The sequence below is a fragment of the Pinus tabuliformis genome, chromosome 7, assembly GCF_031772625.1.
Source record: "Pinus tabuliformis cultivar Carrire ecotype Pingquan chromosome 7, CPIR1, whole genome shotgun sequence".
NCBI lineage: Eukaryota > Viridiplantae > Streptophyta > Pinopsida > Pinales > Pinaceae > Pinus > Pinus tabuliformis.
Window position 1 is genome coordinate 1,869,068,350 of NC_142293.1, and position 25,637 is coordinate 1,869,093,986.

Consider the following 25,637-nt stretch of genomic DNA (forward strand, 5'->3'; position numbering starts at 1 on the left):
ATAATGATAATTATATAACATCTGTTAAAAGGGTGCTATAGAAAATTTTTGACATGAAAAATTTGTGTTTGTTGTATTATTATTTAGGAATTGAAGTTAATCAACAACCCAAACATATTTTTATTTCTTAGAAGAGGTATGTTGGACAACTATTTAATATATTTGGAATGCATGACTGTAACCTTATTTTTACTCCTACGTAGCAGACTTTGAAACTTACTTCCATTGAAGGAAGTACATTTTATGATCCAACAAAGTATAGGCAACATGTTGGAAGTTTAACTTTTTTAACCACTACTAGACCTAGCATTACCTTTGTTGTAGGGACACTTTCCAAGTTCATGCATGAGCCTTGTGAAGGTCATTGGAATGCAACAAAGGAGTGTTGAGATACTTGAAGGGCACCCAAACATTTGGCATCAAATACTCCAAAGTTGCAGATTTCCATCTCACTCAGTATTTAGACTCTAACTTTGATGGTGATGAAGAGAATGAGGTCTCTACTTTTGGTTATTTTATGAATCTTGGATCAACAGCCATTAGTTGGAGGTCACACAAGAAATTTGTACCTATTGATTCTACCATCGAAGCCGAATATGTTGCAGCAACTCAAGCCACAAAATAAATCATCTGGCTTCGCAAGATACTTGAAGAATTGTAGGAGAAGTAGAAAGATTCAACACCTTTATTTGTCAATAGTTCTTCTGCAATTCAGTTGGCCAAGAATCAAAAGTTTCATGATCGAAGAAGAAATAATATTAACACAAAGTATCACTTTATTCGACATTATATAGAGGCCAAAGTTATTCATCTGACACATTGTCCTACTTCAAAACATATAGCAGATATATTCACCAAAGCACTAGGATGAGAAAAGTTTGAAAACTTTAGCATGTTACTCAGCATGTGAGACATCCCCTCGGATTAAGGGGGGAATGTTAACTAATCTTTCAGGATATTGTACATTATTAGTTTAGTTATCTTTGTTTCTAGTTAGCAAAACTACCAGTCAGCCAGTTGTGATGTGCTAACCAACCTTTATTTGTATAAATGTTGAATGATTTAAAATTAATGATATAACGATTCATTGTGGAGTTCAATGGGCTTGTAGCAATCTCATTGTGAAAAAAAATGCACCAGAATAATAAAAAATTGTAAAACCGAAACCCTTTCCTAACATGACAAAAATTCTATTATCAGTGAAGGATGAAATAGCCCTGCTAGTTTGCTGGTTAGGTAGGCCATCTCAAATTGCCTCAAATCTAAATTGTAATTGAGATTTAATAGATTCCAAAGATTTGTATCTAATGAAGTGCTCTTGTATATATTGGGTGTTAAGGAAGGTGATGTAGAAGCCTCGAGCATACAAGATTTGGGCCACCTGCATCATACCATTAATATGACCTTGAGCAGGAAAAAGTAATATGAAAAGTAACATAACCTCAATATAACTTAGGTAGTTGAAAGGAAATTTTTACTTTAAAATAATCAAAATAATAATCTAATATAAAATAAATAGTTGAGACAAAATAACAATTTTAAGACTAAATGATAATTTCATCTTAAATAATGTCTTAAATACTTCTTTGGTGTAATAGTTTATGAACCCTAAAAATATCTTTGTTGCTTATTTATGTTCCAATGGTAGGCTTCTATGTAGCCTTATTTTTGGCTTCAATATGATGGTAAAATTTCATAGTTTTGATAACATTTTTAAGAATTTTTAGGAAATTTTCATGTTTAACATCTTCTTTTAATCCACCCACTCTTAACAAATGTTCATCCCTTATGTTATCCACCTTTGTGGCCAATATCTAACATTTTGAATTATAATATTTAATATTACCTAGTTGTTTTATTCTTGTTAATTGACCAACATATTATTGTTCCCAAAATTTTCCTTATTGTGTTTCCATGTCTCTTATAAATAAACCCCAAGTATAATGATAAGAATGGAACTTCCTTTTTTTAACTGCCCATTGATACCATTGATAAGTTGCTATCTCAAATTTTAAAGTTGTTGTATGAATCCCTTGCTTGTCATCCATAATATTATGAAATACAAAATGTTACACTATTTGATTCACTAAGTAAAATGATTTTGTTTTATAAAACTTCTTCAATTCAACCTTGCGAAAGTTCACATCCTTTGGAAACCATCCATAAGTAAATCCACTATTGGAGTTAAAACACCCTAAAAATTTATTGTTATAGGAATGTTCAATTTGAATACTACCTTAGATTATCAAGACCCTTCAAGCACATCATCAATTTTAAGAAGACTCCCATTTAAGGATTCTATAATCTTAAGTTCTATTTGATCCAACTTCCCATCCATCTTATGTTCCATTTGTTCTAGATTTCCATCCTTCTATTACTAAGTCTTTCCATACATCTTATGTTCCATCTATTCCAACTTCCCACCTATCATCTATTCCATATCCCTTTTAAATTTTTCTTGGGTCTATGACAATTCAACCATTTTTAACATAGCCAATTGTTCAAATTGGATACTCTATGCCCCATGTATTCTATTTCTTCATGAGTCATGGTTGAGCTTTCTAGAGATTTAATCATTGAAGTAATCCTTGGAACTTTCTTTGAAGCCATGCGAGAAAGTAAGAATGCTTCTATTTTACATCCTTATCACAATTTAGGGTGAAATCATTTGGGAAAGGTTACTAGGTTCTAAGGACAATGGAGTCTCAAGTGTTATAGCTCTTTGATACATGTGTAGGGTCCAACAATAATACTTGGCTCAATATGTCAAGGAAAGAGCTAAAGAGGTTCAACCATGCCCTTAGTTGTACTATCCAAATATCTAAGTACTAGAGAGTGGTATCCCTGGTGTTGTGCTTAATGTACTATAACAACAATTTATCGGTGGATATCTTATCTAATTCTAGTTTAAAGCATACCTAATAAAATTCCTATATACCCAAAGGTATGTGGAATTCAAATTCTATATATAAGTACTATATGATGTAGAGAAGTACCCAGAAGGGTTACACTAGATTCCAAGAAGGTAAAAACAATTATATGTATTACTTCTATTTTTTCCAACTATATTTTTATCATTTAAATTATAGATCCTATGTTACTTAATGATGCTAAAACATATCTCAAAAAAAAAAGAAAAAACAATTAGCTAACCCTAGAAAACAATTATATTTGTTACTTTTATCCTTTTCCAACCATATTTTTATCCATTCAATGATAGATCCTATGTTATTTAATGACGGTAGAAAAGAAAAAACAACTTGCTAACCCTATAAAAAGCTCTTAAAATCATTTAAATCTCCATAAGTAATATGTCATAAATTATAAGGATTTACAATCTAAATTTTTTCTAGATATCATTTTTTGTTTCCTCAAGGTTCAAAAATTTCAGATCATGGAACATCGCCCAAAAAAGAAAATAGAAAATGACTCATTTAGAATTGATTTTAAGATTATTTAGAAACTCTATCTTATATAGAATATATCACTAAAATTATAATAAAACTTAATTTGAAATCTTGATAAGATATAATATGATATTATTACTTACTAAAAAAAATCAATATTCTAAAAATAAAAAAGTATAACTAAAATAAAAAAATATGAATCATTTAAGATTAATTTGAGGATGGGTCATACATCTTAAATTTTCAGAGAACATATTTCCCAAATTATAATGAACTAGAACATAAAATTTCATATCTAAAACTTCCCATATCATTTGTCTATTTGGTAATTATTGCTAATGTCTGGGATATCATAGTGAACTGAACTACAGAATTTCTACCCTATACCTTCTTTAATCAACCTATATCTTCTCAAAATTTCACTATATAAAACTTCCCTCCCATATCATTTGTCTACTTGGTCGTTGTTATTGCAATGGCCATGTCATTGGGGAAGAGAGTTTTCCAAACGAAGGCGTGCAAGATAGTTGTGACGAAGATACTGAAGACTGTAATAGTGGCAACTGTAGAAAGAAGTACAGCCAAGAAGTGTGTGAAAATATGGGGCACTTGCTCTGAGTATCTTATTGTCGCTATCGATGTCGATGTCATTGGGTAGGTGTATGCCCACCATGAAATAGAGAACCTGCAAAAGGCAGCCATGGCGTTCATTTATATCCACCAGTTTCGTTATACTCAATCCCTGATAGGATTACGTTACAGCAAAGAAATATGAACACAGACAGCGAGTATTGCAACGCACCATACAAGAAAATTGCAACTGGAAAGGTATGGTATTCATATCAAAATTGCCGAATGTAAGATGACTTGAAGCAGATGAAAATAAAAAAAGATTTGGAAGAAATATAAGATAGAACAATTAAGATTTTATTGAAGGGAGTGACTGGAGAAATGTAGAAACTGCAAATTTAAATTCATCAGAGATTTAACTTTAGTTAGATTGTATAGAAATTGGTATATATATAACCGGGAAAAGGAAGACATCAAAAAGTTTTGCAGATATGTAAAGGAATGGGAATGATTTAAATTAAAAAGAAGAAAAAGGAGATAGCAATATGTATAAAAAAAAATTTGTAAGTTTGGTAGTATTTTTTTATTTTTGAGTTTTATATGTGTAATTCAGTAGGAAAAAGATAACTCGACTTCATTCCATGGCCATCACTATTTGGAACTACACCAAAATCATATATGGCTCAACCAACGCCCCCCACAGTAAATTGAATTTCTAGGGTATGTAAGCACGCTCGACTAATAAGGAGAGGTGCTCGACCATAAAAATGCTCGACCATAAAAATGCATAACCAGACTCGACTGTTAAGCAGAGAACCTTTGCATGCTCCACTGTTAAGGATGTTTTAATATAACAAAACTCAAAAATATATATAAAAAAGATGGCTCTCAAAGGAATCAAGTGGCTTGTTTGTTGACATCGTTTTATTTTGTTCGTAACATAATATCTACATACTATTTGGGTTGTGTTTATTTCAGTTTTTTTCTTCGTTCGATTTTTCTTACTTTTAAAGTTTCATAGATATTGTCGTAACTTTGAGAAAAAACTAATAGAGTTAGGCCAATGATAAAGCATAGACATATTTCAAGGCCAAATAATTTTCACATCGGTTACTCCTAAGAAGATATGTACATTGTAAAGTTAAAACTATTCTGATGCAATGTGCAGCCAGCTAAAATAGTGATAGTAATAAAGCACAGGATTTTTATTCTTGGAAAATACAGAATAAAGTATCAACCACAAAAAAAAAATGTGCAGAATTATACTAAATAATTGATACATCGAATTTAATAAAGTATCGATAAAGCACGCGCCATCTTTTATATTCGAAAATACCAGAAGATAGCATCAAACAAGTTAAAAATGTCGAGAACTATATTAAAATAATCGATGCCTTCTAACTTAAGAAAATGAGTGAAATGAAGAAATTGCGTTGTGTTACCCTAAAGTCTATACAGAATTGTGCTTGTTTGGATCTTGATGCTCAATCAAGATGTATAAATTAAATTTATTATATCCATCTTTCATTCAATTTATATTATATTAATGACAGATTTCAGAATATTTTGTAAATTTAATGACAGTAAAGTTAAATTTATTATTTTATTTACCAAATATCAGGGTTTTTCTGAAATATTTATAAATTTAATTTTGATAAATTTAAAATTTTTGAAATATTCATAAATCTGTAATCATCCTACAAATCAAGAGATCCATGATTCAATCGATTACAAATCAAGAGATCCATGATTCAATCCTTGGTGGTGATCTAATTTCAAGAAATAAACAGTTAATAAACCCTAAAATTAGAGTGGTAGCTGGCAGAAACAATTTGCTAGTAACAGATTGACCCAGTTGCTGAATAAAATAAAATCTAACCATCCTCTCAACAATTCTAAGCCAAATTAGCTTCGGTGAATGCATGAACATATTAGAATAAAGTATTTCATTTAATTAGTATGTAGTTTTAGAATTTGTGCATATAAACTTTCAGCTTGTGAGTCAGTTTCAGTACTTGAGATCATGTCTATTTTATGGGTATAAAAACCTAAAGAAATATCGCTCTCTTCTTATCTATATCTTTTGGATTTTTTTTTATTATTATTATACAGAAAACGGCTTCTGTTAATGTGGATGTTATTAAAACAGTGGTTTATTTCAATGAAATTGTACTGGTAAAGAGGCTGAAAAAAAAGGCAGATTAGAATAAAAGACATATAGAAGGTTTTCTCAGTGCAGTCTGTTAGTGTGGATATTATTAAAACAGTGGTTTATTTCAATGAAATTGTACTAGTAAAGAGGCTGGAAAAAAAGGCAGATTAGAATAAGATTAGAATAAAAGACCTATAGAAGGTTTTCTCAGTGGAGTTTTTAGACCGGGCATGTGAGAAGAGAAGATGAGGATGTGGAGTTTTCATAATAAACCAACCATGTTACTATTATTACTTCTGATGGGAAGTAGGAATCAGCACTAACAATAGAGCTGAGATTATAAGGTTGTGAGGAGTTCCATCTGCTGCAAAGTGGATAGGGATTAAGAAGTTGTAGGTATATGGTGATGCTAAGGGTATCATTGAATGGATAGAAAAGTACAAGCAATTTAATCAGCCCATTTTAGATAAGCAATTTAATCAGCCCATTTTAGATAATTGGATGAATTCCATAAAAAATTTGGTAAGCTCTTTTCAACACATCCAATCTGATCATGTCTACAGAGAACAAAACATAACTGCAAATCTTATGTCCAAAAGCAGTATAAAAAAGGCTCCTGGTAAGATCTATTATGCAGCTTTTGAAAAAGATATCAAAGTCGCAGCTTTTGAAAAAGATATCACAGTCAAGGTTGACAATATCATTTTCTTATAAAAGGTTTCTGTGTTTTTTTGTTTTATATTTTTGAGATATGATAGAGAAGGGAGTTCCAAATTTTTGAGCTGGGAAGGAAAAGGAAAGATATAAAAGATCGATCAAATAGTATAAATCAGAAACACAAGGATTTCCAAATTACTTGTGTAATAATTTTTCCTTCGGGAGAACAATGGGAAGCATGCAGGTCATCACAGACGATGTAAGGGTATTAGATAGGCTAAATAGACAGGTAAATATGGTTGTTTTACGTATATGATTGAGATAGAAAAATACTATGGGTGTATGGAACTATGAAAATGTACTTCCTTTTTATTTTTATAACGAAAAGAAGAGTTTTTTTTCTTCTGATAAAATTTTTTTTTAAGAGATGATGATACATGGAAATATTGAAATAAAGTTTATTTCAATTAATAATTAATTAGTATCTGGTGGCAGAATTGAGATAATTACCTGAACCCTCGGAAAAACTTCATGCGCACAATCTGCACCGTCAAAGAGAAGATGGTTTACCGTTCAAGCAGTATATGCTCAGCGTGTAATTTAAATAGCGAAAATGATCCATCTAACTACACTTACGAGAGATGTGTAGAGGAAGAGTGCAACAAAATACATGATGCGAGAAACTATGTCAAATTCCCCGAAAATTGTCTCCCAGGCCCAGCTTGCAGTGGCCGGAGCAGCCAAAAATAGAAAAAATACAGGATGGAGTTCCTTGGGCAGCGTTTCACTGGTAGGCAATCTCTGGTAGAGTGTCACGAATAATACTAAGTAATGGGCCAACCCTACAGCCCATAAGAATTTTGCAGGTTCCTTCAAGTCTAAGCGAGCCGCTAATAGAGATCCTACAAAATTTCCTACCACAGACAAGTGCGTGGAAGGGTTAGCTACTTTTGATAATCTCTTCTCTCCTCCAGACAGCCATTGGCCATATATCTTCAGCTCCAAAATCAGCAAAGGAGCCATGAAAATGCACCACACCGATGGATGAACTGACTCTGCTATTACGGGAGGTACCGCTATAGCTAGTGTCATAGCGGCAACCCATGGAGCAAAGAAGAAATTCACCCTCACTGGATGGCAAAACTCCCTCTTGACAGCCTCGAAATGGTAAATTGTTTTGAGCAAATAAGTGCAGAAAACAAGGATGAGTATGCACACTGCAAGTAACCAGAGAGATAAATTTATCTGCGGCGGGATATGGAGGAATTTAACAGCAGGAGAGGTGGAAAGAGCCTTCCATAAAGATGCTTGGCTTGCCAACCCCATGCACATTCCGAAGCATGCATTTGGAAATCTAAGAAGAAATGGCCATATTTTGTCCACGGGAGGAACTGCAACTTTCTCACAGTCCTGAAATCAAAGCAAGGAAAAAACATCAGAATCTCATCACCTTCAGGAGGCTATCTCATAAATTCCAATATCAGTCAAAAGGGTTACTTGTGTGAACTTGAAATGCACATAATTTATTCAAACCTGGAGGCTATCTCATAAGTTACAATATTTTTGAAGTGGATTGTTTGTGTGATGTTGAAATACAGAGTTTCTTCAAAGCTGTATTAGATTCCCTGCAAGTATTGTGTACTTCCTTAATTCTATCTATTGGATAGCAGTCTTAAAGTGTACAATCTTTCTCAACCCTCTTCATATGTGATAAAAACAAGTATTGTGTACTTCCTTAATTCTATCTATTGGATAGCAGTCTTAAAGTGTACAATCTTTCTCAACCCTCTTCATATGTAATGAAAACAAGGCTAAATTTTTTTATTCCCAATCTGCTTTTCTATAAATTTCATATCATGAAACTACAAAATATTTATATAATGGCTCCCTATCCATCGACTGAACCACACCAACAAGATTAATTCCCAAAGTTTCATAACCTTTAAATTTAGGCAAATACAATACAACAAATTTCTCTCACAAATTGAACGAATATGCAAAGAATTTATGGCACACCTAGTCTATACAGACTGCAGCATGAACTAAACTTTTATCAATTGTATTGATGCAATTACTACCTCCTAAAATTTTCATATCTCGGCAGCACTATTATCTCACAAATAATTACTACCTCCAAAGATATTGATATCTCGTGAACACTTGATTTATGTAAAGAAAAAACTACCTCCAAAGAATTTGATATCTCATTGGAATAATTTTATATTTCACATCACAAATCAAAATTAAATTAAAAATCTAGATAAATATCAACATGGATACTGAATAATTTATGCATCAATACACAAGCACATATGAAAAAAAATATAGCCTGAATTTATTGATCTACTCCATATATCCATAGTCTTCTCACCCTTAGAACTTCAAGCTCGGGCCCCTCCAATGCTTCAAAGTATCTCTCTGCAGGAATTTCAACACTGACTAAGTGCAGAAATTCAGGCCCAGATATATATGTTCCATCGCTTCTCTCCTCATGCCTGACAGGGTTATGGTTTTCCATTGCAGTGTGTGAATAGATTATGTAACATATGTCGTCCTATGAGTCGTTGCTGTCTCTACAAACCCATAATTTATAGGCCTCGGTTATCCTCTCCAGAAGAATTTGGAAGGGACTCAGGTCTTGAGGAGCTCTTGATGAGGACAGAGTTACTTCCATTTCCTTTCAGTAACACTTTCATTGCCAAATCAATTAACAGCTTGGAAACAATTTGGCATGGTCATCAGAGAATCTAGTTCACATAGAACTTCTAGTGTGGCATGACATGTGAAAAAAGTACTTTTTGAGTAATATTTTAAGAGGTGAAATTCAACTAGACTATAATTATTTTAAAATGAAATAAAAAATAATTTGATTGAGAGTTGCTTGACTGCGATTTCTCCGCGGGATCCAAAAGACGTAAATGTTGGGAAATCCTGTACGTGATAGGGGGGCGTAGGTATATGCTTGATGTGCAAGCATGGAGATGAAGATGCGGATCATCTTATGTTTAGCTGTCCATTTGCTGCTGCAGTTTGGGAAGGGTTTGTGGATGCAATTGGCACTGCACCTAATGGGACACATCGCACATTGAAATTATGCTTGTGTTTTTGGATCAATTCTAGTTCTCAATATTGTTCCTTACTTTTTACTTTTTTCCCCAATATGGTTCAGTTGGAGATGTGGGAATGCACTTATCTTTGACCATAAATTTGTTGTGGTTAAAAAAGTTATAATATAATATGTGGACTATTTTGTCTAATTTTGGATGACAAAAAGAAAGAAGTTATAGAAAGATTAGATTTGGGTACATGGAAAGGTCTTTCTTGTGGGCTTTTGTGGAATTTTTTTTATGGGGGCTTGCCCCCACATGAAGTGTGGATGAGGGGCAGCCATTGTTTTGGAAGCAGGAAAATATTTTCATTTGTGGTGGGGGTTAAAGGACAAATAGTAGAGCTGAAATTATTGCTCTTTGGGATGTCTTCATAGGTGCAAAATGACTAGGCCTCGAGGAATTTCTCGTTTATGGGGTCCTCCCATCTCATCTAACTGGATGAGGAGCATCATCCATTGGGTTAAGGACTACACACTATTTAATCCTCCCATTTTATCTAACTGGACCTGTAAGCACTTTACAACATATTGAATTTGGTCATATATACGGAGAGCAGAATTAGACTGAGGACCTCCTCTCAAAAAGAAGAATCTCAAGGAAACCCTATAAGATACATTTTGCTGTTTATGAAAAGGATGTAATGACAAACCCTGGATGCATCAATCACACTTAGGAGTTGATGGAAGAAAAGATTAGACATCTTAGATGGCGGTATGATATTTTGGGCAAAATTTAGCTGTAATTTTGTTTGTTAAATGTTTTTTGTATAGGCAATATGCAATGTTAAGTGGTTAATAAATGAATATAGGAAAAATTCAGACAATTTTGTAAGATAAAATACATATATATATATATATATATGAATGAGAGAGATATAGGAAAACCCATAGAAATTTACGGAACATCTCATGAATATGTAATGTTTGTTTTTAGCTGTAATATGGTAATTCAGAACTGATGATGATGTTTTGTCATATTTTTATATATAGAAATGAAATTAGCTGTATGCAAAATGATCATTTATATGGCATACACTTAACAATTCAAAATTAAAATTTTTCAATTTCTCATTTAATTTTCTATAAAATTATCAAACATATCTGGTTTAAAAGAAACCAAAACTTACCCTAAAAGGACATCAAAATTACTTGACTCTTTAACTTATTTTCTTATTTCATTTTAAAAAATAATTCTTAAAAAACAATTTTAAACACATACTCTTAAAAACACCTACCATTGTCCATAATTTTAATTAAAATAGAGCAGAATCGCCAAATATGAAAATACAGCCCACGAACATAAATTCCTTCATCATCTCTGGATCTCGACATGACTTCCAAATTTCGACTATACGTATGTTGATCGACTGTTAACAGCTTACTCTTGGTATCAAGTCACTAGTATACAAGGAATTCCACATGTTGTAACATATAATAGAATTTTAAGGTTACTGTGTTTTTCTAGAGTTACTTTTAAGGTTTTGTACCACTCAAAATTGGCCGTATTCAGTATTAGCTTTCACATCAATCAAGATTTGCCTTTCCATTTGCCATATTCAGTATTAGATATGAATCAAAATATGCCAAGGCATGGAACTTTGTTTCTCCCTGATTAATATAATTTTAAATTAATTAGTTCAATTATATAAATTATATGATTAATATTAAAACATTAATGTATAATTAATATATATATATATATATAAAATAAAATTCTTGAATAAGTATACATTAACTAATATATATAGATATATATAAAAAGATAAATATATATTTAATAAAAATTTGAATGAGTAGATTTATTTATAATTGAAGTTTTTAATTTATAATTAATATCATGGATCAATATTAATGCCAAAAATACATTATTTTATTTATTTATTTATTTATTTATTTATTTTATTTTTTTTTCAAAAGGTGGAAAAAACTATCAAACTCAGTTTGTCAAACCAACAGTGAGGACAGCCATCTCTGGCTGCTATCCGCGAATGTCAGTTGACACATCACTGTTATCAAGGAAAACCACGCCACCTGAAATAACCCGCTGGTGGTCCGTAAGGGAGCACGCTTTCACTCCTGCCAGATGCCTCTGGGTCTTGGGCCGTTAACCTGTTTCCTTACGTCGATACTAATTGAATTTTTATAAGAATTTTCTTAATTAATAAATTTAGTTAAAAGAACAAAAAAATACATAACTACTTTGGATATAGATTTCAACACTTGATTTGTATATACTATAAAAATATCTTAAAGTATTCTATGGAGGATAAATCCTTATAATCCACCTAATAAATATTGATAATTAAGTTAATGTTCTTCAAGGGCTATTCCAAAATAGACACTCTAATAAGTATTGATAATTAACTTAAAGTTATGGAAGCCTTAATCCACAATAGACAGGCTTCAAATATATACATTTACTTTTAATTTTTAAAATCTAGATAATATTAAGAAAATATTATGTTTTTTTTTTTAATTAGCTTAGTTGAATAAGAGTGGGATATTGAGTTTATGTGGTGTGTATGTTGGAATTTTAGTTTAATTATTAACTAGTGCAACAATATAAATTAAACGAGGTTTATATATATATATATATATAAACACTTCTAATACATCTTACTTTGATAAAGTAAAAAAATTATTAGAACTAAATAAATTATATTTATATTATTATAATAAAAAAAATTAATATATAATTTAAACATATATAGATTTAGAAAACATGGAAAAATAGTGTTAATCATGGAAATTAATGTTGACTTGACCATCACGATTCTTAATCTTTAAACAATACTATAACTTATGAATACCAGATACCCAACAAAACTACAACTCACACCATATGAAACTTGTTAATATGGTAAAACATTTTACTTAATCAATTTAATTAAAAAGAAAAAAAAAATCATAATTACTTTCAAATAAACAGTAAACCTTAACTCTCTTAAGAATAAATCCAGAGTAAGCCACTCTGTTCAAAGCAGTGGATCTTAAACCAGGGATTTATTCTAAAAAATACAACTGTTTCGGGAACAGCAGATTCCCCAGAATATGTGTAATGTAATAGCCTTGCACTCTTGAAAGAAGTTTGTTCAATTAATGAGACATGCAATAATAGAAGTTCTGTCCACCTGTGGAATAATAGTAAGGGAAGCAGATACCTTCTCTCAAATGGAGACGGTGAATGGGCGGCTCAAGAAAAGGTGCAGAGCATCCTCAAATGTTGATCTACAAAGAAAACATATACTCAGTCCCAACAATCCCCCTTGACCAGATTATCCTAGGTAAGAATCCTATAATGAAAATCCAACGAGGTGAAACATTTTTAACTTTGTTGTAACCTCCCACCTCCGCATACGGGCTAACGAATCTGTGGCTTTGTCCTACCGATTCTTCATGGTAACGCATGAATAAATCTCTTTGGTAGAGATATTGTCTTCGTAAGCACGTCCATCCCCTGTGAGCCTGTTTACCTTCTCAGACAAAACTATCCCCAAATCGCATAAATTGGATTTCTGCATCTTGCGAATATGTACTAAAGTAATGTGCCCACGCCTATGTAGATAATGAATAATGGGAGTGGAGAGAATATGTCCCCAACCAATCCAATAATGGCATCTAAAGTTTAAACCCATATGAATTTTATTTACACAACCTACTTCCCATTTGAGATTGCCACACAACCATTGCTTTGATTTCATCAAGTTGCACCATATAAAAGATGCCTTGTTCTTTTCCAGAGCCTTAGCTAAGACCCATTATTCCAAATTAGAGTGATTAAGGTACTTCTCACTAATAATATCCTGCCAGATACCAGACACCTCAAAAGTCCTCCCCATCTACAATGGGCCTGCAAATAAAGTCTACTTTAGATAAATGAAACTTCCTTTTGTTTCTGCTGCTGACCCAAAGTAAATCAACAATGAGAGAGTCAACTATTTGGATGACTGACATCGCTAAATGGAACAAGTGCGTCCAATAGACCGAGATGCCTTGTAGGATTGCCTTAATCATAATCATTCTGCCACCCAAAGAAATCCATTTGTTTTCCCATAAGGACAATTTCTTTTCAAATTTTTGGATTAGCTATCTCCAATCCCGTTTCTCGTAATTATTAGGCTTCAAATGAAATGCTGAGTACTTGAATCCTCCAGATTGATTTCTGCCCTTGATCCCATAGATATCAATAATTGTTTAGTAACCTCCTCCTCAATACTATCAGAGATATTTTCTGATTTATCTTCCTTCCTCAATACTATCAGAGATGTTCTGATTTATACTTGTTTAGGATGAGGCCAGAAGAATTCCCAGATTTAGTTATAATTTGATGACAATTCTTCCATAAGAATTCCCAAATTTAGTTATAATTTGATGAAAATTCGTCCATTCCGAGAGCTTCGCCTCACCAAGTCCAAGAAAATCATCTACGAACATTAAATGGGATAGATGAACGTTGTTAGTGACCCTGCACCCAGAAATCCTTCCTGCCTCCTTAGCTTCTCTCAATCCTCTGCTAAGCCCATCCATAACCAAAATGAATAATACTGGAGAGAGTGCATAACCTTGCCTTAGTCCTTAGTCCTCTGGAAATGTGGAAAAATTCTTTTGGCTGTCCATTGATCAACACTGCTAAATTTGTTGTCGAGACACAGGCCATGATCCAGTTAATATGTCTACAAGGGAAGTCGATTCTATGTATGATACCCTGTCATAGGATTTTATAAGGTCAATCTTTATGAGGCAGGCTTTCAGTTTACAGGATTTAATAGAGTGAATACACTCTTGTGTGATTCTAACAACGCCCTGTATTCTTCTTTCTGCAAGAAAACCAAACTTCTCCAGAGTAATATTGCAAACTTCTCCAGAGTAATACGTTCTGACAATATCTGCTTAATTATGTTAGTAGTTAATTAAGAGCTCATCTTCTATAACATTACAGAGAGAGATTGGTTTACAATAAAAAAACATGAAGAATTATCTTTTTAGGTATAAGAGTGAGAAAGGTGGAATTGATAGCACCTGGAGTGTGCCCCTGAAGGTTGGACTCCTCCACCATATCAATGAGCTCTGATCCCATCAAATCAAAGAAAAATGTGAATAGTTCCATCAACCATCCGTCTGGACCTGGGATTTTATCCTTGGCAAGTTATTTCAACACACCATGCTGCTCATCAAAACAGATAGGTCTATCCATGTGCTCAATATCTTCATCTTTTACCGTGCAGGGGAATAAGTTGACCAATTCCAATTGATCCTCAATGTGAGATACATTTGAAGCAGTGAATTGTTTACTGTAAAGATTGACAACTTCTTATTGGATGTCATTCAAGGACGTGAGCAATCTATCTTCTGCATTACGAATATACTATATTGTATTCATGCTTTTCCTGTTGGATGTTGCCTTATGAAAAAATTGGGTGTTCTTATTGCCACCCTGAATCTAGGCCAATCTGCTTATGAGCCCCCATTCGTCTTCCTAGAATTTTAGAATATTATGCTTCCAGATAATAAGCTCCAAGACTATCTTCTTAATATGATCAGAGAAAAATTCAGGGAGAGTGGGATCCATCAGAAACTCAATTTCATTTTCCATAACTGAAAACTCCTGATGGAGTTCCTTTTTTCGCTTGCAGACCCATGATTTGACCTCTGATTTCAACCTGCACAGTTTATGAGAGACGATATCCATCTTATTGGTATGATTTATCTCCAATGGCCACTGCCAAGAGTGTATGATCAGGTTCACTAGTTCCTTTTCTTGAAGCCATTAGTGGTTAAATTTAAATGGCAACACATTGACATCATGCTCTCCCTTCTATTCCAGAAAAATAACATCATGATCAGAGATTCCAGAAAATAAGGACCATGTAGTTAGTTGCTTTAATCTTGCATACAAAAAAGTATGAACTAGGAATCTGTCAAGTATTTTCGCAATGCCCTCTGCAACAGAATTCCCATTCCTCCAGGTAGGGCATATGGGACGAGGGGTAATATCCTTAAGCATTATGCGGTCAAATAGCTCATTGAAAAATCCTGTTAATGGCCCTGATTTACATTTCTTTTCCCATATCTCCCGTGTTCATTGTGAGATTTAGATCTCTAGCGATTATGAGAGACCTAATATCTAATAGTCCATAGGCATCTAGTATTCCCTAAAATTATTTTTCGTTGTTATACGGAGCATATAAATTCAGAATGAGCATATATGGATCCAAAAGATGTAAATGTTGGGAAAGGCGCCAATATCACTTGTTAAATAGATCACAAGATTCGATTAGAGAGGCATTTTTAAATTAATAATGGTGTCAATGTCTATTTATCACTTGTATATATGCTTATTAGAAATTCTCTTTTAATTATTAGATTATCAAATTAAGACGAGATAACTACAAGATTGCAAGAGCATAACTACAAGGAATTAGACAAAGAGAAAAAATACAAGGAATTAGACAAATGAGATGCAACAGAGAATATTTTATTTTGTTTTTGCCTCAAGACGTGTTTTAAGGCTCGAGATATTGTATTTGAATCCACCTCACTCTCCTTATGTCAAGCGATCTATTCCTTCCTTGACGATATGGGTCTGTTGTAACTACCATTTGTTCAAGCTCGTTACTCAATACAATGAGTTTGTTCGAACCCCAATCCATTCAGAGTCTAATAACCTTGTGTCAGTCTCTATCTATTAGATATGAACTTGCTTTAAGGTTGGATTACATATATATATAAAAGATAGCATCCAAAGACTCTAGAGGACCACTTAAATCATTCTCAAGATGCAAATAACCATACCTTCCAGTTTATTAACCAATTTCAATGCCATTGTAACCTAAAATCGTTACTCAATACAATGAGTCTATTTGAACCCCAATCCATTCAGAGTCTAATAACCTTGTGTCAGTCTCTATCTATTAGATATGAACTTGCTTTAAGGCTGGATTACAGATATATAAAAGATAACATCTAGAGACTCTAGAGGACCACTGAGCAGTAAGACGCAAATGAGAGATGTAATGAGGTAGTTAGTATCCAAGAAGGCTATCTTATCCTTGACTAGGCTAGGAAGAAAAGCCAACAACAATGCCAATATGCTAACTCAAGAAATTATTAGTCCTTCAATGTACCATTGTCAATGAAACATGGATTTTTGTAGCTTACTGGCAAGTATATATCAGTCAATTAAATGATTAGATCAACCCTTAAATCATTCTCAAGATGAAAATAACCCTACCTCTAGTTTAGTAAGCAATTTCAATGCCATTGTAACCTCAAATCCGACCTCTACAATTTAATATCAGACTACTATAACAATGATACTAGTCCATTGTCAACAAGATTGGTTGAGCAAGATTAGAGGATAGAACACTTAGTAACCTTTGTGATTACAGATCTATAAAAGATAGCATCTAGAGAATCTAGATGACCACTAAGTAGTAAGATGCATATGAGAGATGAAATGAGGTAGTTAGTATCCAAGAAGGCTATCCTATCCTTGACTAGGCTAGGGAGAAAAGCCAACAACAATGCCAATATGCTAACTCAAGAAAGTACTAGTCCTTCAATGTACCATTGTCAATGAAACATGGACTGTTGTAGCTTACTGGAAAGTATATATCAGTCAATTAAATGATGAGATCAACCCTTAAATCATTCTCAAGATGAAAATAACCATACCTTCCAGTTTAGTAACCAATTTCAATGCCACTGTAACCTCAAATATGACCCCTACAATTTAATATCATACTACTATAATAGCAATGCTTCAAAACTGATATTTTTTTACAGACTACAATAGGTCAATATTGAGGATAAGTAAGCTTACAAGTGATTGAAAAGATGCACTCCAATCATCAATAACATGCAACAGACCTTAGAAGGTCTTCACAACCTAGACAAATAAATAAAATAAAGCCCACAACCATCTAAGAGAAAGCTAGAAACAAATTTTATGTGTGAGTCCAGTTTAGTAACCAATTTCAATGCCACTGTAACCTCAAATCTGGCCCTACAATTTAATATCAGAATAATATAATAGCAATGCTTCAAACCTGATATTTTTCGACAGTTTGCAATAAGTCACTATTGAGGAGAGGTAAGCTTACAAGTGATTGAAAAAATACACTCTGGTCATTAATAACATGCAACAGACCTTAGAAGATCCTCACAGCCTAGACAAATCAATCAAATAAAGCCCACAACCATGCAAGAGAAAGCTAGAAAGAAATTTTATGTGTGAATCCAGTTTAGTAACCAATTTCAATGCCACTGTAACCTCAAATCTGACCCCTACAATTTAATATCAAACTACTATAATAGCAATGCTTCAGACCTGATATTTTTCGACAATCTGCAATAGGTCATTGTTGAGGAGAAGTAAGCTTACAAGTGATTGAAAAAATACACTCCAATCATCAATAACATCAAACAGAACTTAGAAGATCCTCACAACCTAGACAAATCAATCAAATAAAGCCCACAACCATGCAAGAGAAAGATAGAAAGAAATTTTATGTGTGAATCCTCACTATTTCGTTTTAGATATCTTGTTTCTTTGTGTGAATTTAATTATTCCAATCCTTTTGTAATGTGAAATTTTGCGTCGCTTATAAAAGGTAGGAAGCATGATGTTGTTCAACCCCTAAAGGGCTTCTACTATCAATTGCCATATCTCTCTCATGATATCATTATTGTAAGGAAGTAGTGGTGATGTTAAAGCTACAATCATGCTAAGACAATAAGTAATTGTGAGCCTGACCTCTTCACAAGGATGCTCCCAGAGTTTGGGTTATATTAATGTGAGCATGGATGGCTTGAGAGCTCAACTGAGTTTCTTCCATTCTAGTTGCCCCACCCTGAACACACATGTATCTAACTCCTCCAAATTATGAAGGTCTATGTCTAACTTTGTTTGTTGTAATTCAGATCCAAGTGTGAAGAGCTTAGCCCCTCTTCCTTGTCCTTCCTTCACTTCCCATGGATGCTTCGACTATAGCATGACATGGACTCTTTTCAAGAATGGTTTGCTTATTTGACCATAATTTTGGTCTAAGGAAGTATTGGTGCGTAAAGGACCATATATTTTGACTAGTTCATCAAGAAGTTTCTGGGTGTTTTCCAAGGTCTCTTCAAGACAGTCCATCTTCTCTCATACCAAAGTAAACAAAATATGGAGGAATACACTAATTCTTCGTAGAGAGATTATGTCAATCATGCCTACCAAAATATTAAGTTTATCTTCAAACAAATTTGACCCAAATGTACTATAACCACAAACTTCAAAATGATTTTCCCTTCACTTTTTTATTTAAAAAAAAGAAAAGAATCCTTATGTCTTCAAATAATTATTCATCCCAAAAGGAATAAAATCCTTATGTCTCCAAACTCCAACAAAAACTATATTCCAAATATAAGCAACTCATATAAGTAATATCCAAAAACCATTTTATTCTCCCTAATGCAGATCACACAAATTATTAAATTATTGTCCAAAACCACTGTAAATATCCCTCTTAGACTAGTGGTATTCATGAAGTAATCGGTGATCCCCTGCTAGATTCCGCAGTGACAGAGAAACACTCATGCTTAAACTCGACAAACCCAAGGTCTCTAGAGATTGATTCCTTACTGCATAGTTCTTTGGACTCGTCACAGATGCTCGAATGTATGGCGATCCACGCTCACTCTAAGATATATGGCTTCCTCAACCCAACTCTTAGCTTCGTTATATGGATGCTTCACACCTTCTGGATGAAGGTATATAATTGGCTGACAGCGTATATGTTAAATTTGGGCAACAATGGTATGTTCTATGCTTTAGAGCAATTTTACTTCAATTTATAAATTAGCCCAATATCAATATCGAGTTTAGCAATCACATCAACATGATAGTAAAATGCAGATAGAACATAAACCTAAATAGTAGAAGACAAGCCAAGACAAGAGGACACAAGATATTTCACCAGCCAGGGACAAAACCCAATGTGGGGAAACCCTTGATCAATTCTTCTTATAGTCTTCAATAGTTTAGTAGAGAGAGATAGTAAAATTTACAAATTTAATAATTTATAATAGCAGCAAAAGAGCCCTAAGCAGAAAAGTCAACGCTAGTCAACAGGGAATATTTGACCCTCAGCAAATCGGTCAACTTCAACCTCCAAACAGCAAGATAAAACAACCCTCAAAACAGTTAAATTCAGCCCATTCGAAGTCTGGTCAAACAACTCACCTGTGGTTAGACCTAGCTATAGTCAATGCTGCTCAACAGTCAATGTTTAGGCTTGATTTTTGTGCCCAAAAATGCAGCCTGCCCAAATAGAGATAGCCATCACAAAAACGCAGTCAAAGGAGGTCAATGCATGTTGGTCAATGCTTGGTCAAACTATCTAGAAATTCGATCTTTTGAAATTTCGCTCTCTTGAAATTTCAGACACGTGGAGAGAGAGAGGCCTAGAAATCTGTACCCAATCAATGAGGAGAAAGAGAGAGAAGTGTGAAGATGAGTGTGTCCAAATGAGGCTATTACATCATGTATTTATAGAAAACGTTGAGGATGAATAGACGTGACTATTCAGCTTCTAAGCCTACATAAGTTTGCTAGTCGACCTTGACAATTTGTCCATAATCAAAATAAATTCATAACTTCATTTGTACATGTCAGAATTGGATGATATTTAGATCAATCCTACACCTCTTGGAGAAAGGAATCGAAGAAAAATATAAATTGTCATAAATAAGATAACCCATGTGGAGTTTGGCCCTAGTTGCCAATTTTAACACTCCCTCTCAACTAAGGAGAACTCCATCTGCTAATCCATCTGCCAATCTATACTATCTCTGCCATGAATGCATTGTTCTTCTCTATTGAACTATAAATAAGAAGAAGTGATCGAGAATGTATCATACCATTCTCTACTGAACTGAAGTCAGTCCCAAATAAAAGAGAGTGTCTTATACCACTCTTACTGACCCGAAGTCAGTTCCAATCAAAAGAGAGTGTGTCATACCACTCTTACTAACCCAAAGTCAGTTCAAATCAAAAGAGAGTGTGTCATACCACTCTTACTGACCCGAAGTCAGTTCACATTGATCCCAGATCAATATCAATCATCCTAGCATAGGGAGTACAGTAGTACACGATGTGTCCATCGGTAGTACTATGGTCCCTATCCTCATTTCCCTACTCATTGACCAGATGAGAGGTACTTCCCATGAGTCCCAAATTACATGGGTAGGATGTCTCACTAGGAGAATGATGAACCTCTCATCTTTCCTACATGTCACCAAGGGGTATCATAGGGGAAGGTTGAAACACTCACCCTGTGTATGCTCATCGCTGCAAGAAGTACCCTAAGCCCCTCGGAGCTCCCAGAGCTCAATGTCCATCTCATATAGGACCCTTATAAGATGGTCTCTCCATGACTCCAAGTCGTTCTTAGAAGACCAAGAATTTGACCTTCCCTAGGGGATTTTTCAAAATATCAGCGGCTTGCTCATTAGTCCCAATGTGATGGAGCCTTATTGCTCCTCGTTGTACCATATCCCAAATAAAGTGGTACCTAATATCTATATACTTAGAGAAATCATGAAACACGAGATTCTCTAATAGTCAGATCCTGCTCTGGTTGTCGCAGAGGATCATGGTGGTATCCATAACATGTCCAAACAACTCACTAAAGAGCTTCCTCAACCAGACAGCTTCACAAGAGGCCATACTAGCAAATATGTATTCAACCTCGGTGGTGCTCAAGGAAACTGATTTCTGCATCCTTCTCATCTAGGATATCGAGGCAGAACCTAAAGAAAAACATCATCTAGAAGTGCTCTTGAAATCCACCAAACGGCCAGCCCAATTAGCATCAGAATAACCATGCAACCTCACATTTCTGGTAGTGTATCTCATTCCATGAGTTCTTGTGCCTTGAAGATATCTTAGAAGATTCTTGGCACCAATCCAATGTATATGATGAGGTTCAACCATATATTGGCTCAATTTGTTAACTACAAAACATATGTCCGAGCGAGAGTTCACCAAGAACATCAGTGCTCCTATGAGTTGAAGATACTCAGAAGAATTTCTCAATTCAGGTCTAGCAGCAATACCTCATAACTTCTTAAAGTTAAGTTCCATCGGAGTAGTCACAGGCTTGCAGTCCACCATCCCACATATTTCTAATATCTTCACAACATATTTTCCTTGAGAGTGGAAAATTTCACCTTGCTTTTGCCAGACCTCCAACCCTAAGAAATATTGCATCGGTCCTAGGTCCTTCATCTCCAATTTAGAAGCCAACTCCCTCTTACATTTGTGAATGAGAGGGTCTGCACTTCCATCAGCTCCATGATTGATTTTGTAAAGCCACTTAGAGGTGACAACCAATTTGTCTTGGGTTCTAGGGACCACATCCCAGACATCTTTCTTCATAATTGACTCATATTATTCATTCATAGTATCCTTCCATACTTGATGCTTCACAACTTCTTCGAATAATGAAGCCTCATTTTGAATGATAGTGCTCATGGCGATCAAATATCCTTGATACCTGTTCGACTTCTTTCTTTCATGGAAAGTCCTGCTAGGTGTGACGTGTCTCTTGGCATCTTTGAGGGTCTCCCTAAGCCATGAGGGTCTCCTCTTGGAGGAGGAAGGCTCATGAGGAGGAGGATCTATAGGATCCATAGGTTCATCAACATCAGACATCGTTTCATCCTTTTTTTCACCCTGATTTCTGGTGTCAGTTTCATTGTCCTTCCTTAGGATAGGAAGGTTCTTGATCTTCTTGAGGGCCATATCTTCGTCGAAGGTGACATCATGACTTATCTCAACTTCCTTTAGATCATCCACATAAATTCTATATCCCGTAGAATTTTCACTATAGCCCACAAAGATTCATTTCTTCCCAGATGCACCAAATTTTCTTCCTTTCTCTTTCAGCACATGAAAATATACGGGACTTCCAAAAATTCTAAAATGAGAGACATTAGGTTTCTTAACAGTGAAAATTTCTTCAGGAGTCTTTGAGTCCAATGCTTGATGAGGGCATCAGTTTTTAACATACACAATGGTATTTGCAGCTTCAACCCATAGGAACTTCGGAAGGCCTTGATCATGAATCATGGCATGAACTACTTCTACAATAGAGTGATTCTTCCTTTCAGCCACACCATTCTGCTCAGGAGTGTATGGCGTTGTAGTCTCCCTCTTAATGTCAGCTTCTCTACAATAATCTTGAAATTCATTGGATTCATACTCAGTCCCATTATCAGTCCTTAATATATTGATTTTCTTCTCAGAATTGTTTTCGATCAAGGCTTTGAAGTGTTGGAACTAGGTGAACACTTCATCCTTATTCTTTAAGAAGTAGATCTAGGTTTTTCAAGAATAATTATCCGTAAAGCTAAGATAATATAAGTATCCTCCCAAAGAGTTTATGGGCATCATACCATATATGTCGGAGTGGATCAATTGCAATATATCTATGGTATTGTTATTACTTGAACGAAATGGTTCCCTGCTAATTTTTCCTTCGGCACATCCTTGACATACACCTTCATGCTCTACTTTGAACTTGAGAATACCTATCACCATCTGTCTCACATCGAGTAGGGTCTTGTAATGAAGATGGGCAAACCTTCGGTGCCATAGTTCAGATTGTAGAGATGTGTCGCAAGACATGGCTCCCAATGGACTTCCTCCAACTTGATACAAAGTGTTAACCCTGAACCCAAGAGTAAAAGCATCTTTAAAAATTATTTTCTAAACACGTACCTTTCCATCGATGAATGCCACCTTGAATCCTTTGTCCGCCATGGCTGAAATGGACACCAGGTTCTTCTTGAGATCATGCACATATAGTACTTCTTGCAAATGAATAGTGTTACCTTGATTCAATTGAAGGGTAACATTCCCTACTCCCTTCATGGGATATGTGTATCATCTCCAAGGATGATCTCCAAGTTTGTATCCTTTTCTATCAGATTAGAGAGGGCTTCCTTGTATTCGACGAAGTGCCTTGAGGCACCACTATCAGTCAGCGAATTTCCCAAAGTGTTCGGAGGAGAGTCAGTGGAGAGGGCCAATATAAGAGAGTACTCTTTTTTATTATTGTTAATAGCATTTGATTATTCATACCTAGAGTTCCTTGATTTCTTGGAGGGTCAACCATTTCCTTGATGTCCACATTCATTTTTCCTTTTCCATTGGACATGTAATTCTTTTGATCATTGTTGTTGAATTTTCCCATGGAATGATTGTGATCATCATCATGCAATGTGTCCATTCTATTTGGACACTCCCTTGCATAGTGAACAAACTTATTGCAAACAAAAAACCTGCACTTCCTTCCTCCCTTAGATCTAGACTCTCCATGGAAATGACCTTTAGACCCTGCATTATTTCTCCTTTTGGCATGAGTGGGGAATGCAGTGGGGTTTCTTCTATTAGAAGGCATTTCTTGCTCCACCATTCTTGTTTCTTCTTGAATGTATCTTGACATCAATTCTTCAAACCCTAGAATTCGATCATTGTTGAGGACGGTGATTCTAAATACATACCACTCAGGTGGGAGTCCTCCAAGGGTGGTGAAAGTAAGTTCCTTGTAAGGAATGACTTCTCCAATCAAGAGTAGATCATTCTTGATCTCAGTAATCCTCAAGAAAGGATTGAATATCCTTGTCCTTGCCCTTCTTAATATCCTTCAACTTATTCTTGAGAAATAGAATTTGATTAACATTAATAACTTTGAACATGTTTACCAACCTATCATAGATCTCCTTGGAGGTCTTCGATTTGGAGATGTAGGCCACCAAATGCTGTCAGTGGAATCCCTAATAATCTTCTTTGCTTTGACTTCAGCCTTATTGTACTTAGTCTTCGTAGCAGCTAGTGCATTTGAAGGAGGTCTAGAGATTTTACCTTGTATATAGTCCATCACTTCTTTTTATTCCAAGGTCAAATCAAGAGACAGCTTCCATCCATGATAGTCAAATTTATCATGGAGCTTGTCTTCAGCCGGGAAGTAAGATGACGAACCAATTGAACATTCTTTCCTTGTCCAACTGTCTTTGGTGATTGCTCTTTCACTCTCGGTTGGTCTTTGTCTTCACCTCACCTTTGATACCATGTCAATTTTAGGAAGCAATGGTATGTTCTATGTTTTAGAGAAATTTTACTTCAATTTCTTAATTAGCCCAATATCAATATACAGTTTAGCAATCACATCAACATGATAGTAAAATGCAGATAGAACATAAACATAAACAATAGAAGGCAAGCCAAGACAAGAGGACAGAAGATATGGCACCATCCAAGGACAAACCCCAATGTGGGGAAACCCTTGATCAATTCTTCTTGTAGTCTTCAATAGTTTAGCAGAGAGAGATAATACGATTTACAAATCCGATAATTTATAATAGCAACAAAAGATCCCTAACTAGAAAAGTCAATGTTGATCAACAAAGCAGATTTTACCCTAAACAAATCTGTCAACTTTAGTCAAATTGGGCATCTAAACAACAATATAAAACAACTTTCAAAAAATTCAAATTCATTCCAATCAAAGTCTAGTCAAACATCCCACCTGTGGTCAGCCCTAGCTGTAGTCAACACTGGTCAATAATCAACATTTAGCCTTGATTTATGTGCCTCGAAATGCAACCTTCCCAAACAAAGATATCCCTCACAAAAATGCAGTCAAAGGAGGTCAACACATGTTGGTCAATGCTTGGTTAAACTATCCAGAAATTC

The 25,637-nt window shown here is 34.6% G+C and overlaps 1 protein-coding gene across 3 annotated transcripts; it reads right to left on the reverse strand.

The window, feature by feature from the left end:
• Positions 1 to 3,629: 3,629 nt before the first annotated feature.
• Positions 3,630 to 9,533, reverse strand: LOC149255933 (guard cell S-type anion channel SLAC1-like). 3 transcript variants are annotated; one of them, XM_089457336.1, is made up of 4 exons: positions 8,865 to 8,919; positions 7,423 to 8,196; positions 7,297 to 7,328; positions 3,630 to 4,092 (listed from the first exon to the last, which is right to left on the reverse strand). In XM_089457336.1, the coding sequence occupies exons 2-4, from the start codon at positions 8,116 to 8,118 to the stop codon at positions 3,861 to 3,863; spliced, it is 960 nt and encodes a 319-aa protein (XP_089313462.1). In that variant the 5' UTR covers positions 8,119 to 8,196; positions 8,865 to 8,919; the 3' UTR covers positions 3,630 to 3,860. The 3 variants fall into 3 exon arrangements, with proteins under 3 accessions (XP_089313462.1, XP_089313461.1, XP_089313460.1); XM_089457335.1 differs by lacking the exon at positions 8,865 to 8,919 and adding an exon at positions 8,320 to 8,611; XM_089457334.1 differs by lacking the exon at positions 8,865 to 8,919 and adding an exon at positions 9,158 to 9,533 and having other exon boundaries at positions 3,633 to 4,092.
• Between the last annotated feature and the right edge of the window lie 16,104 nt (positions 9,534 to 25,637).